Source organism: Pseudorca crassidens, chromosome 12 (genome assembly GCF_039906515.1).
Source record: "Pseudorca crassidens isolate mPseCra1 chromosome 12, mPseCra1.hap1, whole genome shotgun sequence".
Taxonomy (NCBI): Eukaryota; Metazoa; Chordata; class Mammalia; order Artiodactyla; family Delphinidae; genus Pseudorca; species Pseudorca crassidens.
The window spans coordinates 77625127-77645725 of record NC_090307.1 but is presented as its reverse complement, the minus strand read 5'-3'; the positions used below and the strand labels follow the sequence as shown (position 1 = coordinate 77645725).

The following is a 20599-nucleotide window of genomic DNA, read 5'->3' as shown; positions in this document are numbered from 1 at the left end:
ATAATTGTATATATTGGATGTATTACATATACATATAGTATATATAAATACGTATTATATTTATACATACGTATGATTATTTTTATAGAACATGCACATAGTATAACAGCTATAAAAAGGGTTAGACTAAATGGCAAGTATATATCTTCATTTGGTTCTCCCCACGCCAGAAGCTTGGAGAAGGATTTAGGTACAGAGAGTGTATTGGCAGGTGACCCGGGGAGCAGTGAGGGGAGGTCGGGGAGGAAGCAGCCATACACAGGGGTGTGACCGAGGCCACTGCGCTGAGTACCAGGACCTGATCCCACGGACACTCCTGAGAACAGTACAGAAGGCCTTTCCAGAACAGTCTGCCTGAGAGCCTGTGTCCTGCTAGCTGAGCACTGGCCCCCGGGGCCGGGGCTGCCCTGCACTTGGGATTGAGCAAGCACCCGGGGCAGATTGGGGGCCGCTGGAGGTGGGACACTGGCAGGTAGGGGGAATCTGAGCGCTCATGAGGACCGGCCACCATCGCTTCAGCCAGATGCCAGCATGGTGCAGGGGAGGGGACACAGGGCCTGGTCCCCTGTGCTGCTCCCCACAGGCAGCCGCTGCAGCTGATGTCTTCTGTTTCTCTCCAGAAATAATACTGTGTGCACATGTACACACCTGTGTACTGCCTTCTTCCCGCCGCTTTTCGTTTTAACTCTCTGGCACCTGTTGTTTTTTTGTTTTGTCTTGTTTTGTTTTGTTTTCCACTTGATCACCTATCTTGGCGAGGATCTAGTTTGGGGAGCAGTTTTCTAACATTAGAAATAGATGACCGCAGACTGCCTTCCTACTGCCTGGGAGGTCACTGTCCGTGGTGCGCTGGCTGGGTGAAGGTCAGGCTGAGGGTGTTTGCGTGGTGGGGAGGTGGGGGAAGCACCCTGTTCTTCCGAGCACCGCATCTCGTCGCTCCCAGGGCAGAGTGACCGGCCGGGTCTTCCCTTCTCCTGGTCCTGTGGAGAAAAGCTGGGTGCGGGGCTGCTGGGGTGACACCAGGCCTAGCCATCTGCGATGGCAGGCTCCCGGGAAAGCGTCCCTCATGAGGCCCCCTTGGGCAAATGATGCCTTGGGAGGGCCTGGTGGAGAGGCCTAGGGATGCTTTCTGCAAACCTCACTAATTACCAGCTGCCTTGGATTTTCTCACTGCCTCTAATAGTGCCCCATGAGCATACAGGCAGACCTCGGAGATATTGCGGGTTGGGTTCCAGACCACCTCAATAAACAGTATCACAGTAAAGCGAGTCACACACATTTTTTGCTTTCCCAGCGCATGTAAAAGTTATGCTTTCACTCTGTTGTAGTCTGTTAAGTGTGCAATGGCACTGTGTCTAAAACAACAATGTACCTACCTTAATTAAAAAGTACCTTATTGGGACTTCCCTGGTGGTCCAGTGGTTAGGGCTTGGCATGTTCACTGCCGAGGGCCCGGGTTCAACCCCTGGTTGGGGAACTAAGATCCCACAAGCCCCGCCGTGCGACCTAAATAAATAAAGCAATAAATGAAAAGTGCCGTATTGCTGAAAATGGTTACAATCATCACATCGAAGGCCGCGCTGATCACAGATCACCGTGACGAGTGTAACAATGATGCAGAAGTCTGAGATATGGCGAGAATTACCAAAACGTGACACAGAGACACAAAGTGAGCAAATACTGTTGGAAAAATGGTGCCGATAGACTTGCTCAATGCAGGGTTGCCACAAACCGTCAATTTGCTAAAAAAAGATGCAGTACCTGCAAAGCGTAGGAAAACGAGGTCTGCCTGTAAATACCTGATCAGGGAAAACACCATCGGCTCCCCTAGTTCTCAGACCCTTGGACTTGGACCGGAACTCGCTTTCCTGGGCCCCCAGCTTGCAGGTTGCAGACTGGGGGGCTTCTCAGCTTCCATCATCGTGTGAGCCAGTCCCTCTTAGGAAATCTCTTCCTGTATATCTATATAAGACCTATTGGTTCTGTTTCTCTGGAGAACCCTGATACAGAGCCAGAGAGCAGATATTTTCAGCTTTGTGGGCTGTGTGGTCTCCGTCACAGGTACTCAGCTCTGTGCAGCTCGGAAGCACCCCTAGATAAGACGTAAGCAAACGGGCATAGCTGTGCTCCAGCACAGCCTATTGACCCAAACAGGTAATGCGGCAGGTTTGGCTCCTGAGCCACAGATTGCCAACCCCTGGTTTAAAAGAACCAGTCACTTTTTCCTCATTGTCATTGAAAATCGGAATAGCCGTGGATACCGGAGAGCAAGTGACGTCTCTGCCACAGTAACTGACCTCCCCCCCGCCCATCCACCTTCAGTCAGTGACCCTGGAACACAGCAGTGGTGCTGGTGGAGAGGAGGGGGTTCTCCCCACAAAGGAAATTGCTCCCCCAGAATCGTGAAGTGCAAACCATACCTTCACGGAGCTTCCCAGTTTCGAGTTGGAGAGGATGAGACGGAGCATCTCCATGGCCCCAGGGCAGCCCATTGGGTGAATAGGGCATCAGTCTGTGGGTTCCAGTCCCATCTCTGCCACTTGGCCTTTTAAAGGGAGGCAGGGCCAGGGGCCTTCCCCTTTCCTCATCTGTGAAGTGGGAGTCCAGTTCTGGCCCAGGACCCCTTGCCGCTGGCTCAGGACAGGAGAGAACACAAATACCAGAACACTTCCCAGGGAGGACTATCCTTACCGACCTCACTTGATCTCCATTGTTGACTCTGTCATTCACCCCTGCATTTGTTCCTTCTGCTTCTTAGTGAGCGCGCACTAGGAGCCCGGCTCTGTGGGAAACGCTTCAGATAAAATGTCTCCTCTAAGCCCTACCACAGCTCTGTTGGGTGGGTGGGGGGCGGGTTATCCCCATTTTACAGATGAGCAACCCAAGGTAGAGAGTGGGGGAGGCAGCTTGGCCCCCAGGCTTGTGCTTGTAACCCCTGTGTATCCCTTGTAGCACCATCTATGCCTTCTGACCTCTGACCTCTCCCGGTTTGAGTGGGGGCCGTCCCAAATATGGGGTGCTTTATCTCCCGGCTGCCTCTCGGTGCGCAGGAGAGGGGCTGGGGGTGTGAATCTCGGCTGTGCCTCCCTCACCTCCCCCGCTCCCCCGGAAGACGGGAAATGTGGCTGCAGCTTCTTCTGAGGCAGCAGGCCTGTGGCAAACGCACAAAGCCAGAGACAGGATAACTTACCCTTCCCTCCTCTTGAACTTTGCAAATGATGCCCTTTAACTCGCTGGGGAGATAAACAGTGCTTGTTGCAGAGGGGACCTTTCCCTACTGACTGCTGACTTTTCCCCTTTCTCCTCACCTCTGCCTGGGCCTCCTTGGTTTTCTTACACCCCAAATCCTGTCTGGCCCTGATTGGGTTTCTTATCATGGAAAGAGCCCCCACACACACACCTGTGCACACCAAGATATGCCCCACGGTGGGACCCATCATGGCTCTCACGTCCACACACCTCAGACTCATTCCCTCTCCTCCTGGGGCCGCTGGAAGCAGCCCTCCAGAGCCCATTTCTCTCTGTCCCAGACTCCAGACCAGGCAGAGCCCAAGTCAGGCCCCTTTGGCTCTTGGCCCCTGATGTCCCATCAGATTCCTTTTTTTCTTTAAACATCTTTATTGGAGTACAATTGCTTTACAATGGCATGTTAGTTTCTGCTTTATAACAAAGTGAATCAGCTATACGTGTGCATATATCCCCGTATCCCCTCCCTCTTGCGTCTCCCTCCCACCCTCCCTATCCCACCCCTCCAGGTGGTCACAAAGCACCGAGCTATCTGGCCCATCTTCCTCTTCTCAACTAAATTCCTCTTCTCTCCTGTAATTGAATCGAGCTCCATATTGGTTTATTTGGCCCCTAACAAATGGTTCTCCCTCACAAATCCATTTTCCACCCCTCCCTGTCTCTGAAAACTCGCCAGCCAGCCTGAGCTCAGGTTGTTTTATTGTTGTTTTCTTTCCCAGGCTTTTAAAAATCATATCTGTCCCAGCCGGAGTGAGTGCCTCCCCTCCCCTCGGCGCTGGCAGGCTCACCAGCGTGAATCACCGTCCTCCACTCCGTCTCCCACAGGCCCCTGGAAGGGCCTCCAGGGCCTTCCATCGAAGGCCCACGCTGTGGGTTTACCTCTCGCATCTTCTGCAAGGGTGTGTCAGCTGTCATCCCCTGGTGACGACAGGCTGGCTTTCTTCGCAAGCTCCGATGCTGAGGCTGGTTATCCGAGGCACACTCCAGTCTGAGCCCCGCTGGACCAGAAAAGTGGTCCCCTCCCAGCTGTGACTCGTCGGTCTGGGGCCTCCTGGGGAGACACGGTGACTGCCTCCCTGCCTCTTTCCAGCCATGAGCAGGGCTAGAGGGATGCTCGGGACTCTTGCCAAGGGGGTGGAGAGCTTTCTAATCTGTGGGGGTCTGGAGTGTTCTTCCTAACGGCAGGTGTCAGAAGCTTCTAGAATGCTGAGCTCTTCGGAAGCTGCCTTCCATATCTGTCAACATCTCCTTGGCCTCTTTTTCTGTTTCCTCCATCATTTGCCTGACGGCTTCCCAGTGGCTGGTGGGCTCCAGCGAGAACCTGAGGAGTAGGCTGGCAGGCAGAAGTTACTCCGTGTGGCATGGGGACATAGCACAGCAAAGGAGGAAGTCGGGGAACTCCACGTCCATGGTCAGACAGCCCTGGACGCAGCCCTTTGAGCTCAGACAGACGCCCCCTCGGTGTCACATGCACCCTGGGAGCGCGGCCGCCCCGGGCCTTGCTCTGAGCAGTGAGTTAGAGCATCCGACAAGGCATCAGGTACCTGGTCCCCTCCCCACTCTCTGTTTCCTGTTTCTGAAATTGAGGACCTGGGTCATAAGAGGGACCACGTGCGCTTTGTGCTGAGCACCTACTGCGCGCCAGGCACGGTTAGCCCCATCCTGGGCGCTGGCCACTCGGCAGCCCAGCAAGGAAGGAGGACCACACGCAGAGAACAAAATGCACAGCAGGACGTAAGTCGGTGACACCCGGGGGCTGGAGTGAGTCAGGTGATGGCAGTGCAAGGCCGGTGCAGGTCGGCAGACCAGGTGGGAAGCCTTCGGCATCCTCCAGCCCGGCAGTCGGTCCCTCTGCCCCTTTGCGGGGCAGCGGCCAGGCTCATGGGTCTGTGTGTTTGCCTCAGTGATGCTGAGCCCGGGCCGCACCACACGGGGCAGATCGGGGCTGCGTAGGTGCGTCTGCTGTTTGCCCTGCACCTGGTAGCCCCGGGCTGCTGTGCTTGTCCAGTTATTTTAAGAGCACGTTTTGGTTTTTTGGACTAGGGTAGGGGTCAGCAAACTAAGGCTCCCACGCCAGCCCCGTCTCTGTAAGTGACGTTCCATTGGCAGCCGTGCCTGCTCGTTCGCGTGTTGTCTGCGGCTGCCTGCACGCTGCAGTGGCAGAGCTGAGTAGCTGCAAAGCCAAAAATACTTACTATCTGACCCTTTACAGAGGAGGTGCGCGTGGCCCCGGTCTAATCTGTGACCGTCAGCCCTCCCTTCTTGAGGCCTTTTAGGAACCTGCCCCTATTAACCCCTTTGCCCTTCTCAGCTGCTCTGGGACAAGAAATTAAACAAGTTTGTAAAGTAAAAGTTAAATAGGCTTTCAGTGGGAGGGGGCAGGGTCAAGGGCTTTCCCATGGGTGACAGGCAGAAGCTTAGTGCATGGGCTTCTTGGCGTCATTCTGTTTTGCCCGGGGGGTTCTTTTCTTCCTTCTGGATTCTCTGTAGAACGAGTGCGCGCAGCATCTCCTCGTTCAGGCCGCAGGAGCTGCATGGCGTTGCTGACGTGTGACTTGCTGTGCTCTGAGCCCCCTGCTCCCCGAGTCTCTGTCCTTGGCCCCTAAGTGGTGGCATTAGCTTGCATCCCATGTGTGCTCTGGTTCCTGAACCCATACAGGGGGCTGCTGCCACCATCCCGCCCCTTTTCCTAGAGATGCTGCCGGGACACCAGAGACTTGTCTGGATGTTGAGTTGCCTCCTTGTGCTTCTCCAGAGAGATGGGAAGAGGCGGGGCCCTGCGGCCGTGATGCAGGCATGTGCGTTGCTGCACCCTGACAGCCCCGAGCTGCTCTGTGGTCCATCTCCAATCTCCCTGGGATGGCTTCCTCTTGATGAATCAGGAGTGGAAGGCAGTGTTGGTGGCTGTGGGCTGCTGCTTGGCACTTATAATAGGGGGACCATCAGTGGAGAGTTTCTAAACCCCCGGCGACCAGAACTTTCTGCCTACCCACATGTGCCCCCTAAGATCCCTTCAGAACGTTACAAGCTCAACGGAAGTTCTCCCCATATTTGAAAGACCTGGCTTCTCCTTTTGCCTTCACGTCCTCCTTATGCCCGTCCACCTGCCCTCCACAGTCTCCAGTTAGGGCCACTTAGATCACTGAAAGACTTGTGCCCTTAGCTTGAGATGTTAGAACAGGCCACGTAAGTTCGGGAGAATGGCGTGGGCCTGATGAGAATCAACCGGAGACACTCTGGGTTCATGGCATGCAGTCATCCTTAGAGTTCTGAGCGGTAAAATGGATCCAAAAGAAATGACACTGAGGGACTTCCCTGGCAAGCCAGTGGTTAAGACTCGGCGCTTCCAATGCAGGGGACGCGGGTTCGATCCCTGGTTGGGAAACTAAGATCCCACATGCCATGCGGCATGGCAAGAAAAAAAAAAAAAAAAGACATTGAAGGGGCCCTTTCTGTGTATGCGTCGATGTGGCAGAGGAGGGGGCAGCCACTGAGTGGAGGTGGTGAGGGCTGAGAAGTAGAGGGGCCACCCTTCATTCAGCCTTCTCAGGGGGCCTGGCCGTGACCTGGCAGCGGGCGGCATGAGGGGTGTGGACCAGTGGCGAGGGGTATCTCCCTGCCCAGCACCCCGTGCCCACCCTGGACAGAGCGTCTAGCTACCTGCCCCGTTTTGCATGGGAGCTAACCCCACCCTCTCCTGCCTCATAGAGACCTCAGGGATGCACAGTCTAATCGAGTATCAGAGGGCCCCGAGTGTGGTGCTTAAGTGGAGGCCCGGGAGTGGCCCTTCTCTGAGTGGCAGCAGCACCGGGCAGAGCAAAAGGTATCAAGTTATAGACAAGTTTAACCCTGCCTGCGGACTTCCTGGATTCTCTCCACCTCCTCTCATATTTTCTGGAGTTACTATGGCGATATTGGGTACCACGGAGATAATTGCAAGAAGCAAGATATGTGGCAGATTAATTCTTTAATCAGATTTAAGCCCACCAGAAAGAGGCTGGGTTTGGGAGAGTTTTTTTTTTTTTTTTCTTTCTTTCTATTTTTTTTTCCTTCCTCTCAAACATTTCCTGTAATGAGAATAACACCAAAGGGTGTTAAATTCGTTCTGAAGGTCCACCTCTGGCTGGCCACATTCTTGTAACGATTTCATTAGCCTGAATTATCCACTTTATTTTCTTGTAACGGGATTAGCTGTACTTGAGACCAGAGAGGGAAAAGGTGGCGGAGAGCATCCGCTGTGTATTCTATTAACTTACCCTGGCAGAGGCGTGGAGCCGACCATAATGCACGCCCCAGGCCAGAGGTTGCGTCTTCCGAAAGGAAGAGGGAACACGAGCAGTTCCACTGGGCTCGCTCGGCCCGAGGGAAGACACAGGGCCTGGGTCTGGCTGACGGAGGCCTCCTTGGGGACGATTTCTTCTAATTATCTTGCAACACTAGTAGAACACACGGATAAGATGGAGAACTGCTTCTTTTCTCAGGGCTCCAAGAATCACAAAATCACGTCTGGCCCTCTTACCAGATCTCTTTGCTGGAAACCCCTGGGGTGCCCCCAGGAGAGGCAGCCCAGCCCAACCCGCTCCTTGTCAGCTTCGACTTGACACATCGTAAGGGCTCGGAAGGTGTCACTCACTTGGCGCCAGTGCAGATCCGTGTAAAGGACAAGGGCATTCCTGATAACAACTTCCCTTTCTTCTTTCCCGGTACCTGCCAGGAACCATGGCATCAGCAGCCTTGTACGGTGGGCTGATGTCCCCATTTTACAGGTGACAGAACTGAGCCTCAGAAAGGGGACGTCAGGTGCAGGGCTGGGGTCTGAACTCACATCTGACTCCAAACTTCGGTTCTTTCAGTAATGTGTGACTTGACCCCTCACTGTCAAAACTAGACTCCTGCAGCATTTCCCCACTTTGTGTGGTCCCTGGTGAATTCGAGGTTTCACCTGAGTGTTCAAGGCAAAGGCCTTTCACCTTGAGGTGTGTGACTGTCTTCTTTTTCTCTTCCAGATTGTATTTTCCAACTGTGTTCCATGGAATAACAGTGTCTTAGGAGGTGCTGATAGGTTTTCTTGTTTGAGGGGAGACGGGGTTCAATGGCTGGATGAGTTTGAGAAACGCTGTGTCTTCTCTCTCGCTGTTCCAGATAAATCCTCCCTGCATCAAATATCTTAAAGGGACTGACAAGGTCTGCAGCGGAGAAGCTTACTGAAGTCTGTTTAGGCAGGTCTCTCCCAAATTTATTTAATTTCAGAATGCTTTTTACACAGAATACCAAATAGCATCTTTCAGGACAAGTTTGAGTAATGTTGTTTTTTAAAAGTTACCTCTGATTTCAAAAAATTTTTTTCTGACATGATCTGCCGGAGGAGTATACTCAGATTCAGCAGGCAGTGTTCAGCCTTCAGTTCTTCTGAAGCCCTGCAACCGTGCACAGATGGCCCCCTTCTAGTGCAGAGGCTTTAGAATTTCTTCAGGCCTAGGTTTGAGTCCTGGCCAATCCCTTAAGCAGCTGGAGCCTCAGTTTCCCCATATGAAAATGGGTGCGTGATCCATGCCTCACAGGACTGCTGAGGACGGCATGAGGTTACACATGAAATATACTTGGGACAATGCCTGATCCACAGTGTGTGGTGGGACTCTAAAAAGTGCCTCTGACTGTCAGTTGGGGAAGCAGTAGGAAATCATTACAATTTCCGTTTCTATTTCTGTTTTATCTCATTCTTTTAAATGTTTTAAATAAGGATGAACATATACAGTGAAACAGCAGTACGTATGCACGTCACTTATAAATTAAAAGTGTGCATATATTGGAGATGAATGCTCAAAACTGTTTTACTGAGGATGTGCACCAACCCTAGGGGGTTGAAAAACGAAAACCACTGGCTTATAATCCACAAGAAAGAGGCTGTGCCCCATGGAGGCCCGGGCGCGTCTGGCCTGCCGTTCTTTCCCAGCACAGAGCGCGGCGCCCACACCTGGGACCTGGTCGGGAAATACTCGCCGAGTGAAGGCAGGACCCATAATACCCGAATGACAAGGCGCATTGGCGTTCCCGCCGTGCTTCGTGTCTGGGGCTGGGTCCTGGAGAATGGCGAGGGGCAGTTCATTCAGTGCACGTGGAGCCAGCCACGAAGGTGTCCACATTACGTGGACATAGACCACCAAGGGGGCCGACAGGCTGCAGGGGGCCAGGAGGGAGAGGGCAGGGCCCCAATCTGGGGTAATAAGGAGGGAAGGAAATTCCATCACTTTGGAAGTAGACCAGCCCTTCTGATCTCTTAGAATTGAACCAGAACGGAACTTACATGTGCAGATGCTAAAGACGGGGCATCTGGTATCTTTGGCAACACAGTGTTGAAAATGTTTTGACTTTGGTACCAATATTTAAAATCCCGTTTCTTAAAAGAATCTGGATTGCAGGGCTTTCTTTAGAAGAAAGATCTGCCAGTCCTGGGCCTAGCTGGCTGTTCAGGCTGGGCCTGAGGGGTCCCTGCCTGCTCTGGTGGAACAGTGGTCCTCAGCCTGGGGCAGGATCACCCTCACCTGTTACAGGTGAGCTTGTTACCACCTGGACTGCTGGGTCTCCCCCAGAGCTTCCGATTCAGAAGGAGGGGAGTGGGCTGAGACTTTGCATTTCTGACAAGCTCCTGGAGGACACTGATGCTACGGGTCCAAGAATCACCCAGAGCTGGGGGCATTCTGCCAATTTGGCCCCAGCTCTCTTGGTTCCCTCCTACCATCTGTCTGGCCCCAGAGGTCTTTACTTGGGGACTGTTTCCTGCATTATCCTGGCTCTGGCATGTCTCAAGATGTTTTGATACAGCTTCCTCCTCTCTTATCCTCTCTCTCTTATCAGTCCAGCCTGGAAATGACTCAGCCAGGGTCACACGGCAGGTGAGGGCAGAGCCACTACAGGAAGCCTCTGTTTTCCAGTGCCAGGTCCCCTCCACCAGAGTCTCTCAGGCAATTCTGGGCTCTACCTGGAACTCGGGCCCAGACTCTGATTCAGAGATAACACTGAACCGCTTATCCTCGGGACTCCTCATCTAGAAAACAAGAGGGTTACGCTTGCCTGCAGAGGACCCTATGAAAGGCTATTGAGAAAAGCTAAGCGCTGTCCTCCACACCTCCTCTCTCCCTTTCGTGGAAACCAGGCCATTCTTCAGCCTCCAAGAGGCAAAAATGAAAGGAATAGTGCACCAGTGATGATAAGGTAACCTTTCTACATCCAGTTCTCACCGTGATGAGCAGTGCGTAATTGGAAAAGTTCAATCTAATCGGTACTCTTTAAAAGAGAGAGAACAAAAGAGGAAGAAACTCTGGGCTTAAATATACCTCCATGAAACGGCTCCCAAAGCCACTGCCCCCTCCCCACGCCCCCTGGGTGGAGTAGAGGTGCGATCCGGGGTCAATCCACAGCTCACTTGCGTAACCTTCTGGGGGAGCAGCTGCCACAGGTGGAGCCTCGCTGAGACCCCCCACTCCTGTCTGCAGCTCAGCCAGGGCTGTCTGGAGGGAACGATGTCTTTTCTCTCCTACGCAGCAGGGCAGGATTCTGAACCCCGTTGTCTCGGCGCTAGCTCCTTGGTGAGTAATCCAGCCGGCCCCCTTTTTGCTGGCTCACTGCCTGCAATTGAAGGAATCGATGCAGGTACTTTGGAAGGAGCCCCTGGGGGCCAAACACTCCTTGTAATAGCGTGTGGTTGTAGAAGATGAGAGAGTGTCCTGAGGACAGAAGGACTGGGTGTTCCGGCCCCGGGCGTGCCGGTGCCATCGCAGTAGCGTATGCATCGCGTGAGATGATTCGGGTGAAGGACGCAGACCTGGCGCTTAGGGAGGACTCGGTCAATGTCAAGTGCGTGTTTTCATGAATGTTTATAGAGTGTTTTCTGTGGGCTAGGCGCAGGCTAGGTTCTGCAGACACAACAGAGACTGGACTCTGCCGTCTTAGAGTGTTCTTTGTGTCTCTAGAAGGGGGAGGGAAAGACAAATAAGTAAACAAGCCATCCCAGACGGTGCTCAGATGTGACAGCGTGGCTGGTGGCGCGGGGAAGCGACGTTAAATAAGGTGGCAGTGGAAGGCCTCCTTGAGAAGGTGGCATTCGAGCTGAGATTGAATGACAGGAGGGTCTGTGGTGGGAACGGCTAGGCGTGGAGAGTTCTGGGTTATGGGAAGAGCAAGGTCATAGGTCCTGGCCTAAGTTCGGTGGCTTCATGCACAGGAGGAAAGCCAGTGTGGTTGGGTTAGCCTCCGTTTCCCCGTTTGTGAGGCTGGAGGATCGGACGAGCAGCTTTGACCAAAGCTTTCGCTCTGTATACATTCCAGGAGCGGAAGGTTTGGATGATGGTTCCTGTGGCCCAGCCTCCCTCCGCTGCAGAAACCACCTGTCGTCGACGGAGGGGTGGGTTTGTCCCTAGGTGTCCATTCAGCCTGTCTGTCCCTCCACCCTGCTTCAGCTGGGGCCCGTAGCCACACGGCGACTCAGTAAGGAAAGGGGAACACGAGACGGGATACCGGGCAGAGCGGCTGCCAACCTGCCACGTTCATTCACCCCGTGGGAACTACCCCGTGAGTTCATGGTGGATGTGGGCGTGGAAGAGAGAGCAGTGAGCGGGAATCAGAAGCCCCCAGCTGTGGACCCTAAGCAGCTGAGACGCGGGGGTAGACCCCAGAGTCCTCTTTTGTCTGTGGGGCAGCAGGGGGCTCACTGCCTGCCTGTAGCTCTTCCCTACTACCAGCCAAGGGTCCCTAAAGACAAAGCTGATGTCTGGCCCACCGTTGCCTCGCCCAAGCACCTTGCACACAGATCCCTTTGGCCAATTATTAATAGACAAGACAGACCACACAGACTTCCAGTGAGCAAAGCACAAGTTCAGGGACAAACTGCCCACTTGGAGTCCAGCTTGGCTCATTGCCACCCGTGGGGCCTTGGACAAGTCACTTCACCCCCGTCGTAGGTAATGACTCGGGGTGACCTTGGAGAAATCACATAACTTCTTTGAGCCTCAGTTTTCTCCATCTATAAAATGGGAATAGCAGTGCCTAGGTCATAAGGCTGTTGTAAGATCATGTATAGCCAATATTTAACACACCGCGGGGCACATGGCACTGAGAAGGACGGGGGGGAATAATGGATATTACGTGTGTGTGTGTGTGTGTGTGTGTTAGAAAATTGGTGGTGGTATATTGGAAAGGCTTTTTGATGCCAAGAGATTTAGCCCTTTTTTTGTACTCCAGAAGGAACAGAAAGAAGCCTGCAGTTTATTCTTAGCACAAAACCACCCCTTTATCTCATTGTTGTTCACACCACACTGTTGGGGCAGATGATTTTTTTCTTTTTTTCCCCTCAGCAGTGCCTTGAGTGCAGGTGTAGAGAAGTCAGGCCAGCAGACTTCCCCACGTGACTCAGCACTTCTGCTGGGACTCTGGTTCCTCCAGCGGATCCAAATAGGAGAGTGATAAGAACTTGTGTCCAGGGAGCAGGGGGGCCTAGGCTCCTGGGGGTGTGCCCGACCCCTACTCGGTGTCCGCGTGCGGGCTAGAAGGTTGGGCCGCCCTCCCAGCCTGCCCATGAAACCCCCGAACCCAGGCATCAGCACGGCTGCCAAATCATCAGGTTCGGCATCTCTGGAGGGCGCTCTCTGTCCCCCACACTTCCTTGTCCCCACTGCACCCCACCCCATCCCGTCACTTCAGTCAAGGAGGAGAGAGAGGATGGTTCATCCCTTTCAGTAGCAGAGCCAACCCCCACCCCTGCCACCGAGCCGCTGCCATCCAGGGCTGTGGCAGGTCCAGTCAGAGGGCGCCAGGGGAGGGGATCCCCTCACGCACGCAAGACACACACACACACACACACACACACACACACGCGCGCGCACACACACACACACACACACTCTGTGTCTGCGATCAGGCCTGTGTGCCAGCGCGATTGCGTGCCTGGACTTGTTTACGGGGCCCAGGCATAACTGGCTTGCCTCGCTCCACACCTTGGTGCGCCCTCCCCACCTCCTCCTTCTCTTCCCCCTCCACCCCCACTGCACCTCGAAAGAAATTAAAAATGTGACAACAAACACCCACGGATCCCCACCAGTCACGTGCTCCTGGCGCGGAGGAGCGGGGCGGGGCTGCGGCGTGGAGGAGTAATTGGTGAACCCGAGGTGAATGAAATAATTGGAACAGTGAGGTGTGAGTTTGTTACTGAAGTGTGAGCAGAGTGGGGGAGGGAAGGAGGGCCACGTTTAAAAGCCCCGTATGTCCTCTTTATTCACAGCTTCTGATACAGTAATTGCTATTTTGTGGTTTCTATTATCTACACAGTGGGGAGCATCCGTGTCTCCTTCCCAAGTGGTAGAGTCTGGGCTGGCGGGGGTTGGGGGGGGTTGGTTCCTGGGTGCCCGGTCATCTGCCTCCCTCTCCGGTCCCTGGCGGCCCTGCCCAGCCATGCCCAGGCCTCCTCTCCCAGGAGACGTGCAGAACTTCCTGCAAAAGCCGCTCTTGAAAATGGCTCTGTGGGCTTTGCTGTCAGATGAGAACTTTAATAATGGCTGGTATTTATATATCGCTTATCTCCAAGGAGCTAAAGGTACTTCATCGATTCCCCCGCCCCAGCCTTTTTTACCTTTCTTTTTCTTTTTAATTCTCTTTTGATATCTCTCTGAGATCATTAGTATCGGCTTTATTTTTTCCCACACAGTAGTTACACAAGCAACTGAAGCCATCCCTCCTGAACTGGGAGGGAAAGCTCGCCTGAGTTTCGAGTCCCAGGCCGTGGGGCTTGGGCAGGTCACTTGGCCTCTTCAGCCCTTGGTTTTCTCATCTGTAAAAACAGGAGGCAGCGACTCTTACCCCACAATCGTTGTACCTAGAAACGGTATATTTAAAAGGCCTAGCACTCCACAGGCACTCTGTCATTGGCCACTGGGGTGACAGCCGCAGTGACGGTCTTGAAGCTCCAGCCCTTCACTCCGGGGCTTCACGGGAATTGGGAAGTTCATTCTAAGATCTAACCCTAATCTTCCAGCTGCTCTGGAAGCCCTCACTCTTTCTTGTCGTGAGGAATGGTGGGATTTTTTAAGCTCCTAGGGTCTTGGGACACAGCATTTCCTTGGCCATGCAGATGTCTGTCTGGACACCCCAGACGGGCAGTGACCTCCCCCACGGCCCCCCAGCTCCCTGGTCCCGACCCTCACTCCCTCGTGGATCGAGGATGCCCCTCCGTCCTGGCTTTTCCCTGCCAAGCTCCCAGATGCCACTTCTCCAGGCCACGTAAGCATGGCTCCTTTAGCTTCTCTCATCAGCTTTTTTTCTCCACCTTTTAATTATTTTCCTCGCCTTTCTCCGGACCCTCAGCTGCTTACCATGCATACAGCGTCCACAGCTTGCAGTGCGCTGCAGAGAGGGAGGAATTAACCTCACCAGTCTCTCCCTCTCGTGGTCTCTCTTGCGTACACATACGGGTGAGGTCCCCAGAAATGAGCCACGGCTAAGAAGAATTGGGCAGCATCAAGGGACGGGAAGTTAGAGCCCCCGTGGGCAGAGGCAGGGGGTTTGCACCCAGTGCAGGCAGGAGGGACTGGGTCTGAGTCGGCCTCCCTTACCCTGGGATCTCGGGCAAGTCACTGGACCCCTCGGAGCCTGCCCAGCGCAATCCTAGCCATCCCCGTACACGGCCTTCCTTCTTCATTGCCAGACAGGGCCAAGCCTCAGAATGAAAGCCCCGCTCCGGAAAGTGGCTGGTCCCCTCCAGATAACTGAAGCGGGTGAAACATCGCGCAGCACAGAGAGCTCCTCCAGCTTCGCATCAGACACTCCCAGGTTCACACTCTGGCCCTGCCACCTACTCGCAAGAACCACTACCTCCCTGAGCCTCAGTTTCCTCATCTGAAAATGGGGTCGGTGAGACCAATAGTAATTAACATTTGTGCTCTTCATATGTACCCCGTGGCCTGGTTCGTGGAATCCTCATCACCACCCTCGGAGCGTAGGTGCGACATCCCAATGGTCGTGTCCGCCTTCCAGGGCTGCTGTTTCTTCGGTCCAAAACTACCTCCAGGCGTCCACTGTGAGCCAGGCCTGGGGCACCTTGCTGCGGATCCCGTGATGGGCAAGATAGATGTGGTTTCCACTCTCGCAGAGCTGAATTCCAGCCCCAGGGGAAGGCAGAGCGTTCCCCAGGCGTCCACACCGCAGCGCCCTGAAGCACGGTGGGCCCTGACTGCTGCGGGCACATCCGCCCCCACCCAGAGCAGGTCAGCCAAGGCTGCTCACGGAAGCCGAGGCCTGAGAGCCTGGAGGCTGGGCCGGGGGTGGAGAGTCAGGCAGAGAGACCGGCCCACCCCATAGGTTGTCTGTGGCCGTGTCTGCCCAGCGCCCAGCATGACCCAGACACACAGCGGGTGCTCGGCAAGGCCTCCCTGTGCCCTTCAGCCTCCTGAGACCAGGTCTGAATCCGTCAGATACACTGTCCCCACTGTCCCCACAGTCCCCGTGACTCTCTGAAGAACTTGGTGCCAAAGCGCCATTTATGTTTACCCAAAGGAGCCTGCCAGAAAGTATGTGCGTCCCCTGCCCTCCGTGTCCAACGCCAGCGGGGCTTCGCTGGAAAAAGAGGCAGCATGTCTGTCGTGGGGCGTGTCGGCCTTTAGGTGGCAGAATAAAGCAGGGTTTGTGGGCAGGACTCCGCTGGGTTCTCCCACCTCACCTTCGTGTTGGTCCCCACCTGCCCAGCCTCTGGGCCGCTCCAGGTGGGCCACGAGCCCCAGCCGGGGGCTGGGATGACTGACAGGCCTCCACTGCCCATCCTCTGCAGCCCCTCCCCTCCCGGGAGGCTGGCCGTGGAGCCAGCAGCCCAGTTTCCGTGGCCTCTGCTCGGAGAGGCGCCAGGAGAGGGAGCGGAGCTGCCGGGGAGAGTGCCGGGGAGACGTGCAGATTCATTTTGAGGCTTCATAATGCCACATTTACACACCGTCCTGCCTCCAGAAATTGGGCGGGCAGATGCCTGGTCATGCCGGCAGGGCTGCGGGTTAACGCCACAGATTCAGCTTAGATCATTTCACGAGAGCTTACGGCCTTTACTGTGCCTTTTGCCCAGTCGGTCTCTGGCCCCGAGGCATCCTGCACCATCGTGTGTAGGTGCGTGTGCCCGGGTGCCCACAAGTGTGTGTAGATTTTCAAATAAAATAATACCTCTTTGCAGATGCCGCGCACATTAAATATTTATCGGCAACAATTTGTGCGTATATGTTTGATAAATGGACCTGAGGATGGGCTGGGGGCGGGGGAGTGAGAGAGGAAAGCAAGGGAGGCCCGATCCTTTTGTCCGGGAATTTCTCAAAGGTTTATCCAGGGGGAGAGGGGGCACTGGGGAGATGGTTGGAGGCCGTGTTTACCTGTTTGATCCCTGCTGGATGCGGGGGGGCGGTGGGGAACACCTGCCTTTTCTCCTCCAGAGTCAGCTTTGCCTGACTTTGGCTTCGCGGATATCAAAACCCTGAGGCAGGAGTGGGGTTTGGAGGGCGTGGCTGTGTGGCATTCAAGTGCCAAGCGCTGAAGAACCATCCCAGGTCCCGGATCTGGGAGAAGGGACTCACCCTGCTTACTCAGTCAGATTCGTGGGTGTCCGTGGGGAGTCCGTGCTAACCCCGAGTCCGGGGCCCTGGCCTGGCCAGTGCCTCCCCAGCCCAGCCATGCATGCACGGGGCTGCATCCCCCTTGCTGAATATTCATTCCCCCCACCCCCTCACCCCCGGGAGGAACGGCATCCCCAGTCTGACGGTTCCCTCCCTGCTGGCGTGATGGCCAGGCCGGAGGGAGAAGGCCACCCGGGCCCCCAGGACACGTGCTGGCCAGTGGGGAGCTGACACTGACACGAGTGTTCGTGCACGTGGCTGTGCACAGGTACCCGCCTCGTGCATCTGCGGGCACTCCTCTCTTCTAACTGGAAAGGGTTAGCGGGTGAGAATCGGTCCTGCCTCCCCCCGCCCCCTTTGCAGGCCTCGATTCTGAAACTCCCGTGTTTTTATTCCCAGCACCTTCGGGGAGCTGAAGACAGTCCGCTTGCCGAAGAAGATGACGGGGATGGGCTCGCACAGAGGGTTCGGCTTCGTCGACTTCCTCACCAAGCAGGACGCGAAGGTGAGACCAGGGCCCCTCCCTCCCGGCCTCTCCTTTCTGGGTCCTTTGTGGGAGAAGCAGCAAGGCCTCTTCACAGACGTGGGCGCGGCCCCCACTCCCCATTCGGATTTTCTCTCCCCTCCTCTCCCCAGCCCTGCTAATTTACACAATGTCCTTGGAAGAAAAGACCATGGGCCTTGTGTTTGGAGGAAGGGGCAGTTCTGTGTCCCGGGCCGCTCCAGGTCAGACAGAAAGCGTGGGAGATGCTGTGCAGAGTGTGGAGAGGAGCCAGGGGACAGCGCTCGGAGAAGAGGCCGCCAGGCACCCCAGTGGGAACCCGCGGGGACAGCTCTTTCCCCTCTTCTTCTGCTGGTGCCTGGGGCTTGTGTTTTGTGCTGATTTCAGGTGCACTCAGGCCAGGCAAGTGCTGCTGTGTGTAAGCACGTGTACGGAATTCCTTGGAGACAGAACCACCTTTTATTTTTGAAGCAAGGCAGCCTCTCTGGGTGTGGGCTTGGCGCAGTAGGTCCGGGGTCCTCGTCCTCCGCGGCAGCAGACCAGGGGCAGAGGCTGTGTGACCGGGGTCCGCAGTTGCTGCTCTCACAGTCCCAGATCAGGATCCTGGGGGGAGGGGGCCATGGGGCCATGCGCTGTCTTCGTGGGCTCCCTCCGAGAGCCTGTGCCACAGGCAGCCTTCCCCCGTCCTGGCCTGTCTTCCCTTGAGGGTGCAGTAAAGCAAGGGGCACGTGTCACTAATGGCTGGGATCCCCCCGCCTCTGAGGAGGCATCTTCAGAAAAGCAGAGTATTTGTTGGAATCACACTCTTGGCCAGCAGCAAATTGGCGTTGCCAGAGGCCCTGTGGGTGGAGCTGAAGGTGTCATCTCAGGGACACAGCTGCGGCCTTTGTGGGCCCTGGGAACACGCACAGGCAGAGAGGGTGCCCCAGGACTTCAGCAGGCCTGCCAGCCACCTTTGTCTCAGCGTCTTGAACTCAAGTGCACGCTTTGTTGACACGTGGCCATGTTTGTCCAGACATCTGCGCCTCTTTCTTCTCGGCTGGCAGTCTTCCCCTCGCCTCCTGTCGTGACAGGAGGGACCACAACCCCTGCGTGCAGCCGGCCCACGGCCTTGACGCTCACCAGCAAGGCAGGCACCTGCGGGGTCCCCCCGCCACTGGCTCAGAGAGAAGCCAGGGAACAGCCGTCCAGAGCACTGCACTTACTGCTGGCTGCTTGGCTTCCCCGGCCCTGCCCTGTGCCTCAGTCTCCTCATCTGTAAAATGGGAATGATGACAGGTCCCACGCCCACAGGGTGAAGGCAGATGGTGACACGGGTCCTGGCACATGGTGCTCGAGATGAGTGAGCTGTTTCCTCCTCGTTCCCACCAGCCCAGGTCCCTTCAGAGCCACCAGCCCTCCATCTGTGGACAGGGAAGAGAGGGGTGCAGGCAGCGCTTTCTCCACTGCGTCCGTCTAGCCCTGAGCTTCTGTGAGTGTGTAGGACCATTGTCATCTGTTTTATGTCAGGGTTCCTGTGTGAGACTGCGATTACGGGAGAAATGAAGGGGGATTCACTCCCTGCTCCAAGAAAAATCTCTTATTAAGGACCGGTGCGAGGGCTAGCTGTTAGAGCACAGACTCTGCTGCCCGAATCCTAGCCCTTACCTGCTATGTGACCTTGGGCAGGTGACTTACTTTCTACGTGCCTCGGTTTCCCCCCTTATAAAACGGTAATAGAATTCCCCTCACCGAATCGTTGCGAGGCTGGGATGAGATGATAGTCTTAGGACGGGATCTGGCCTCCGTGAGCTCCGTCTGTTAGCTGTGATGAGGCGGTTGGTGATGGTGGTGATCTAAGAAGAAGGGAAGGAGCAGAGAGAAAAGTTGTCCACGCCCTCCAACTAGAAGCTTCTTCCACGCGGCAGCCTCCCTCCGGAGCTTGAAGTCAGAATTAACGTGGCTCTCGTGACCCAGAGGGCTAGACCAGGCATGGACTGCCAGCCCTGAAATTCCACGCTCCCGTCGCCAGGATGCAGTCAATATAGCTTTGTTCCCTGGGGTCATGGGAACGGGGCATGGGGGGGAGATGCTCAGGTAGCCGGGCAGTGCCAGTGCCCGCTTGGCTAGCGCCTGGCGCTGGAGGCCAGGCTGCAAATGTTCTTTGCAGAGCCTAGCACAGCCTTCTGCTGACTTATGGAGGTGGCTCCTCCCCCTCTGTCCCTTCCAACCTGGGCTCCAGGAAGAGAAAGGGCAGCCGAGGACGGCGAGGGCTCAACCCACACCCCCTCCAGGACGGGCTCTTGCGGCCCCTCACCTCCGACAGGCGGCAACCTGGCTCCGGAGCTGTCCCGGCCCCGCCATTCCCGCCTCTCACCGCACCAGGACGGGCCCTCTGTGCCGCCGCTGGGCGAGCTGGTCTCCCATGAAGTCTGAGCCCATCGGGAACGCACCTCTCCCGCAAAGATTCCTTTGCTCTTTTTGCTTCCCGGAGAAGCTGCCGTGACTTTTCCTTCTCCTTCTCCCTGTCTGTCTGAAGAACTTTATTGTCCCCCGAGTGGAACATTTAGCGCTCTCCACTGAGCCATAGAGCGTGCGCGCTCCATGTTGGTGAATAGAATTCTGAATATTGTAAATATCTGGTTAGCTCGAGGGCAGGCGTGAGTTTGAAGAGGGAAAGCAATGCTGGAAGGAGACATTGAGTTAGAAACCCCCAGAGACCCTATTTTCATTTCGAAAGAAGGAACTCGTGGGAATCCCAGGGCTGGTACGGGAACCTCCAGGACCCCCAGTTTCTCAGGACAAGCGCCGCCCACCACCCCACCACCACCCCCAGCGGTTCTCCCTTTGAAGCGCTTCAGGGAAGAAGACCTGCTTTAGAAATCCTTCCCGGGGCTTGACTGAACCCTGACCACTCGCCTCCCTCACCAAGGGCTTCACCCCTGCTTCCTGCCGTGGGGCGTCCTCCAGGAAGAAGTGGTCAGTAACTCTTGTGGCGTCAGAGCACTGGAACCTGGAGGTGTAAGCCTCCTGTGCCCCGGGGCGCCAGGCGGTCCTCAGAGGGGAAAAGAGGAGACAGGGAGGAAAAGATGAGGGGAGCGGACACATATTAGGGGGAGGAGGCAGGGAGGGAGTAGAGGCCGATTGTAGCACCTTGGGTCTGGAAAGCGGTGGAGAAACTAGCAGTTTCCAGGCTGGGCTGTGAACCCGGGGATGTGACTCACAGCACAGTACTCTTTCC

The 20599-nt window shown here is 55.5% G+C and overlaps 1 protein-coding gene across 5 annotated transcripts in view; it reads left to right on the top strand.

The window, feature by feature from the left end:
* Positions 1–20599, top strand: part of RBM19 (RNA binding motif protein 19) — a 131617-nt gene that overhangs the window by 71206 nt on the left and 39812 nt on the right. For all 5 annotated transcript variants that reach the window (XR_010933309.1, XR_010933308.1, XM_067700694.1 and 2 more), the window contains exon 22: positions 17277–17382. Coding sequence is in view for 3 of the 5 variants with exons in the window: in XM_067700694.1 (XP_067556795.1) it covers positions 17277–17382 (106 nt within the window). In the remaining 2 variants the exon portion in view is untranslated. The remainder of the gene's footprint in view (positions 1–17276; positions 17383–20599) is intronic.